Here is a 6282-nt window from a genome sequence, read left to right on the forward strand (position 1 = left end):
CTGTCCCAGCTAAGACGTCCATCCCAGAGAAGTGTCCATCCCAGCTGAGATGTCCATCCCAGCTATGGTGTCCATCCCAGAGAAGTGTCCATCCCAGCTGAGATGTCCATCCCAGCTATGGTGTCCATCCCAGCTTTGGTGTCCATCCCAGCTATGGTGTCCATCCCAGCTATGGTGTCCATCCCAGCTAAAATGTCCTTCCCAGCTATGGTGTCCATCCCAGCTATGGTGTCCATCCCAGCTAAGATGACCTTCCCAGCTAAGATGTCCATCCCAGCTTTGGTGTCCATCCCAGCTATGGTGTCCATCCCAGCTAAGATGTCCATCCCAGCTATGGTGTCCATCCCAGCTAAGATGTCCATCCCAGCTTTGGTGTCCATCCCAGCTAAGATGTCCTTCCCAGCTATGGTGTCCATCCCAGCTAAGATGTCCATCCCAGCTATGGTGTCCATCCCAGCTATGGTGTCCATCCCAGCTAAGATGTTAGGAAAAGGTCCTTCACTGAGCGGGCGGGCGGTCACTGGAACGGGCTCCCCAGGGCAGTGGTGACAGCACCAAGCCTGTCAGAGTTCACGGACGATGCTCTTAGTCACATGGTTTAGTTTTAGGTGGTCCTGCGAGGAGCAGGGAGCTCGACTCCACGATCCTGACGGGTCCCTTCCAACTTGAGATGTTCCATGACTCTATGATTCTATGTCTGTCCCAGCTATGGTGCCCCCCCCGGGAAGGGTCCATCCAGGGATGTGTCCATCCCAAGGAGGGTGTCCCTCCCCAGGAAGCGCCCCCCAGCAGCTGCCCCCAGGAGGGGATGGCAGGCCTTGGGCAGAGGCTTGGGTGCCCATTACCAAGAGCAACATCTCGAGCTGATCTTCAGCCTGGGAGGATGGGGAGACAGAGCCGCCCGCCACATTGGGGTCCACCATGGGACCGCCTTGGGATCCTCCTCCCTGCACCTTCCCAGAGCGAGGACCCCCCCCTTGCTCGGGGTCCTCCTTGCTGGTGGGTGCCAGGGCCAGCCCTGGCCTCCTCTACTGCTTGTGGCCCCCCTTGACCTGGTCCTGGCCCCCCTAGAGCCTCCCCCTTTGCTCAGGGTCCCCCTTGCTGTGGTCTCAGCACCCCCAGGGCCTCCCCCATTGCATGTGGCCCCCCCAGGGCCTCCCTGTAGCTCAGGGCCCCCCTCGCCGTGGTCCTGGGCCCCCCATTGCTCACCGGCTCCCTCAACCTGGTCCTGCACCCCCTAGACCCCCCCTCCTGCTCAGAGCCCCCCAGACCCCCCTTTCCCAGGACCCCCAGACCCCCCCAACTTTCTCAGAGCCCCCCAGTCTCCCATTGCTCCGGACCCCGGCCCGCCTCCCCCTTGCTCAGAGCGCCCCAGTCCCCCATTGCTCAGGACCCGCAGACCCCCCCTTGCTCAGAGCCCCCCATTCCCCCCCGGGCCTCCCCCTCGCTCGCCCCCCCCGCCCCGGGCCGCCCGTTGCCAGGCGACGGCCGCGCGCTCCCAGCATGCCCCGCGGGGCCGTTGCCATGGCGGCGGGACGCGGCGCGGCCCGGGGGTGGCGGCGGGACGCCGCATGGCGGGCGGCGGGGCGGCGGACGAGCTGCGGGCCCTCTACCGCTGGCTGGACGCCGTGCCGCTCTCCCGGCCACGCAGGAACATCGCCCGAGACTTCAGCGACGGGGGTGGGACGGGGGGACCCGGCGGCACGGGCCTGGGGGGGGGCCGGGCCTGGGGATGGGCCTAGGCCGGGGTGGCCGCTGGGCCTTGCGGGCCCGGGGAGGGGTCCTGGGGTGCCCGCCGCCCCCAGCCCCTCTCCTCCTCTCCTCTCCCAGTGCTGGCAGCCGAGGTGGTGAAGTTCTTCTTCCCCGCCATGGTGCAGCTGCACAGCTATGTGCCTGCCAGCTCCACGCCGCAGAAGCTCGCCAACTGGGGCCATCTCAACAGGTAGCGGGGCAGGCAGCCCCCCTGCTCCCCCTTGCTGGGAGCACTGTGCTGCCCCGCAGAGCGTCCCTGTTTGTCCTGGCTGGGGACCAGGCCAGCTGGGACACAGCTAAAGGTGCTGCAGGCAGGGGGGTGCCTGCCTGCCTGCCCTCCTGGGTGCTCATTTGGCTCCTCTTTTAGGAAAGTGCTGACTAAGCTGAACTTCTCCATCCCGGATGATGTGATCCGGCAGGTTGTGCAGTGCCGGCCGGGCACGGTGGAGCAGGTGCTGCTCCTGCTGCGGCAGAAGATCGAGGAGAAGCAGAGGCAGAGCAAGGTGGTGCCTGGCCCAGGCCAGGTCAGCGGGGCCTGGGGGAAGGGGGGCACCCAATGTGCCGCATCCTGCTTGTAGGTGCTATGGGCAGGAGGGCGATGAGGGCAAGTAGCCACCCCACAGAGAGGCTGGTGTAATCAGGGCAGGGCCGGAGGGCCAGGCTGAGCTCCAGACGTCCTTGTGGGCATCACTTTCCCTCTGAGCACCTCTTTCCCCTCAGCACGAGGATCCGGCTGCCATCTTCTCCCTGTCTGCAGCTCCATGGGGAAGGGCAGTGGGGTGTTCAGAGGCAGGGGAGCCCCTCGCATGGGCAGAGCTGGGGTCAGAGCACCCCACCGGGAGCGATGCAGGTGGCAGGGCCGGCCTCACTCGGTGGCCGCAGATGGCAGCCGTGCGCCATCGTGGGCAGCGTCGTGGCCCCGCTCACTCCACAGCCTTGACTTGGCCCAGGCAGGGTGGGAGGAGCCGCTGTGAGCCGGGAAGGAGAGGGGACGCCTTCTCCATCACCTTTCTTCCCCATCGCCCATCACCCAGCCCTCCTTGCTGCACCCCCTGCTCGTGTGAGGCCCCTGAAGAGGAGCAGGGAGGGTGTCGGGGGTTGCGTGGGGCTTGGCAGCGTGTGCTGAGCACGCAGCTCCAGGACGGGGCTGGCAGCAGCAGCTGCCTCCTCTCCTGCCCTGAGCAAACCCTCAGCCCCCGACTGTCCCGGTCCTTGCGCTGTGAGAGGAGGATAACGAACCTGCGGGGCTGGGGCAGGCTGGGCTGTCTCTGCCAGTGACTCTGGTGCTCAGGTCAGAGCAGGAATTCGCTACGGGAAGGGCTGTGGCCGTGAAGCAGGCAGGAACTCAGGCAGATGGATCCCAGCCCTGCCTTGGGGCTGTAACGACGGCACAGCCAGCACTGCAGCCGCGCTGGGAACCCCCTGCTTTGAACTGGCCTCTCCCACTACTCTGGGAGCAAACCCCCCACCCCGATGCTCCCCACGGCCTCGAGCCCCAGCACCGCTCAGAGAGGGCTGGCACAAAGAGCCGGGCGGGCTGGGCTACCCTGTCCCCCCTTCTCCTGACACTGGGGCCCGGCCAGGCCCCCTCCCTGCATAGGAGCTGTTTGTGGGTTCACCCATGGGGCGACCCACGGCTCGTGGCCAGGCGTGACGGGTGTTTTCCTTCCTCTCCGTGCAGGAGCCGGGCAGACGGGCAGCGCTGGAAGAGGTCAGCTACCTGGAGACAGGTAGGGCCGGTGTGTGGCACGTCGGGAAGGAGGGTCCCATCCTGGCCGTGCTATGGGCTCCCTGGGTCCAAACCCCAAACCATGACCTTTCTGGTCTTTTGGGAGGGCATACACAGCCTTGCCTCGTGCTGGGGCACCCAAATAATGAGCCTGGCCACCCCTGGGGGGACAGGAGACACTGCTGGAAGGGGGTGTCCCTGTGGGGTGGGGGGGGCAGAGCTGTTTGGGCAGATCATGCGCTAACTGCTGTGTTTTGCAGGCTACTCCAAGGCGAGGAGCGGTGCGGGAGGAGGCTATGCCCAGGAGTCTCCCAGGGCTGCGGGGTAAGGGCTGCTGGTGCTGGGCAGGGACGCTGCAGGCATGTCCTGGGTGCTCGTGATGTGCCCTTCCTGGGGACTTCTTGAGGGAAGGGGCTCTGGGGGTCCCGGGGGGGTCGGGAGAGCCCTGTGCCACAGGGGCAGGACATGGAGGAGCTGGGTGTGTGCGTGAGCCCCATGGCCTGTACGAGCTCCGTGGGCGGTGAGCAACGCTGCAGGAGGAGTCAGTTATTGTCCCGGCGTTGCCTTGCCTGGTCCAGGGTGAAGAAGAGCCACCACGGCTGTGCCCAGCCTTCCCCGGGGGACGCCGCCGTCCGCCTGCAGCTGACGGAGAGGGAGCAGGCCCTGCTCCTGGCGCAGGAGACCATCCAGGTGAGCCCACCCTCCGTCACCCAGCCAAGCGCCGTCCCCGTGGCAGCACCGAGGCAGATGGCCCGGAGATGTGGTTCAGTCCCTGCAGCCCTCGTCTCCTTCCGCGGCAGAAGGTGTTTTGCTGACATTTATCTGGTAACAGCCCTTGTAAAGCCTCTGCCTGCAGATCTCCCCCGGGGGTGAACAGCTTTCTCTTTCAATCCTTCCCGCCTGGCTGTGCCCTCAATCTCTGTGGCACACATCCACGTCAGTCACATCAATCCGTGATTCCCAAATGTTCCCGATCCTCATCTTTTCTGGTCAGTCTTCCAGCCCGCAGTAACGGGCATCGCAGCTGCACAGACCCTCTGCCGTGGCCCCTGAACCATCCCGGAGCTGCAGACCCAGCTCCGGGCGTCCCCTATTCGACCCTGGGCAGTGGGTGATTTTTGAAACAGAGCTTCGTTCAGCACTGAGCCAGGGCAGTGCCTTGCCTAAAACTGGGGGTTTTCTGCTGGAAAACATCTAAGATGTAAAATTTTGAAAGAGGGGAAGGAATGCTGTGGGGCATCTCGGATGGATAGAGTTGTCACCAGGTCCTTGTGGGGAGCTGGGACTCCCGGGCCACGTTTTGGGGGAGCATTTGCTTAATGTGGGTTGTGGGAGCAGGAATAGGAATCCCAAATCTGGCACTGGTGCTCGCCTGCCTCAGTTTCCCCTGCAGTTAAAGATGGCTGATGCCGCTCAGTGACTCCAGCAGCCACATCAGCCTGGCCCTGACTTCCCCGTCCCCCCGCAGTGCCCCCCGACCTCGCTGCTGACTGTCTGGCAGGCCCCGGCCCCCCGCGGAGCCTGTCTGGGGTGGATGGGTGTGTCTCCCGCCCCCCAAAACCAAGCTGAGGGGGTGTTGGGGTCTCTGCTCAGATCCTGCAGCTGAAGGTGGGGAGGCTGGAGCAGCTGCTGCACCTCAAGAACGTGCGGATAGACGACCTCAGCCGGCGTCTGCAGGAAGCCCAGGGCCAACAGCGGTGAGCGGACCCTCGCCCGCCCAGCAGCCCCTCGCCCGGTGCTGCCCCCCGCCGCCTGCCCCACCTCTCCCACCCATGGGAGCTCCTGCTGAGCTGGAGGAGCCGTCCCAGTGCCTCCCAGTTGCCGCAGTTCCCAGGGCGGATTCTCAAGGACAAAAGCCAGAGGTGACAAATGCAGATGCAAAAGCACCTCTGGGACCCCCCCCGCGCCCGCCGGCGGGCAGCGCGGCAGTGGCATCACTACGGTGCGGGCTCGGCTCAGCCCTCCGGCCAGCGCTCGCCGACGGCAGCCGTCCCTCCTCCCTTTGCCTTTAATTACGTTGGTAATTAAAAAGCCAGGTCATCGCGCCGAGACCTCCCTGCAAGGCCGAGTCGCTGCGGGGGTCCTGCCTGACCCACCCCGGGGGCATTTATCTCCCAGCTGGTCCAGCGTCGGAGGGCTGTCGGCAGCGTGGGGACGCTGTCTGAGATTTAATCTCTTACCCAAAGCTGTTTGTTTTTTGTAATCTCTGGGAAAATCCGTGCCTCGGCACACAGACCTGCTCGTGGGGGTGGCTGGGCAGCCCAGCCGTGGTACCCCCTGCTCCTCTGTTTGTCTCCCGCCGGTGCTGGGGCTCCCTCGGGCACGTCCCCGCAGTGGGGAGATGCCTGGGGGTGACTCTGGGTATGACCTTCACTGCACTGGGGTTACCTGCGGACTTTTTAGGGTAAAAAACAGTTGTTTTTTCCAAAGCGTGGGTGCGCAGTGTGTCCCGGCGGAGGGGCCGAGCCGTGCGCGGTACCACGCGTGCCGGAGGCGAGGACGCAGCTGGGGCTCCAGCAGCTCCCTGGGAACGAAGCCCCGGCGTTTTAAGCGTTCTGGCATCTGGAGGCCGCAGGAAGAGCCGGGGGGGGACAGCTTAGCCCCCCGGGGCGTGCCGTGACCCCCGTCCCTGCGGTCCTGCCGGCACTGCCTGCGAGACCCAGCCCCGCCTGCTCACCGTGCCTCCCGCACCGGGGCTGAGCGAGCCCCGACCCTGCTCCCCCACGGGGCCGGCTCCTGCCTGCCCGGGGGGGCCGCTGCCTCCCCCCACACCATTCCCAGGGGGGCGGACGTGCTCTTTG

The 6282-nt window shown here is 65.5% G+C and overlaps 1 protein-coding gene across 1 annotated transcript; it reads left to right on the top strand.

Annotated features, from left to right (window-relative positions):
* Nucleotides 1-1555: 1555 nt before the first annotated feature.
* SPEF1 (sperm flagellar 1) lies at nucleotides 1556-5907 on the top strand. The gene is made up of 7 exons (XM_075150496.1): nucleotides 1556-1680; nucleotides 1831-1942; nucleotides 2120-2255; nucleotides 3434-3482; nucleotides 3742-3805; nucleotides 4060-4171; nucleotides 5075-5907. Exons 1-7 carry the CDS (start codon nucleotides 1572-1574, stop codon nucleotides 5180-5182), a joined length of 690 nt encoding a protein of 229 aa, XP_075006597.1. The 5' UTR covers nucleotides 1556-1571; the 3' UTR covers nucleotides 5183-5907.
* Nucleotides 5908-6282: the final 375 nt, after the last annotated feature.

The sequence above is a fragment of the Calonectris borealis genome, chromosome 4 (genome assembly GCF_964195595.1).
Source record: "Calonectris borealis chromosome 4, bCalBor7.hap1.2, whole genome shotgun sequence".
In the NCBI taxonomy this organism is placed as follows: domain Eukaryota; kingdom Metazoa; phylum Chordata; class Aves; order Procellariiformes; family Procellariidae; genus Calonectris; species Calonectris borealis.

Bases quoted from the DNA above. Each gene is read 5' to 3' on its own strand.
- SPEF1 (XM_075150496.1), top strand. From the start codon at position 1,572: ATGGCGGGCGGCGGGGCGGCGGACGAGCTGCGGGCCCTCTACCGCTGG. The intron at 1,681-1,830 runs GTGGGACGGGGG...CTCCTCTCCCAG, and splicing joins CCGAGACTTCAGCGACGGGG to TGCTGGCAGCCGAGGTGGTG. The intron at 3,483-3,741 runs GTAGGGCCGGTG...TGTGTTTTGCAG, and splicing joins GGTCAGCTACCTGGAGACAG to GCTACTCCAAGGCGAGGAGC.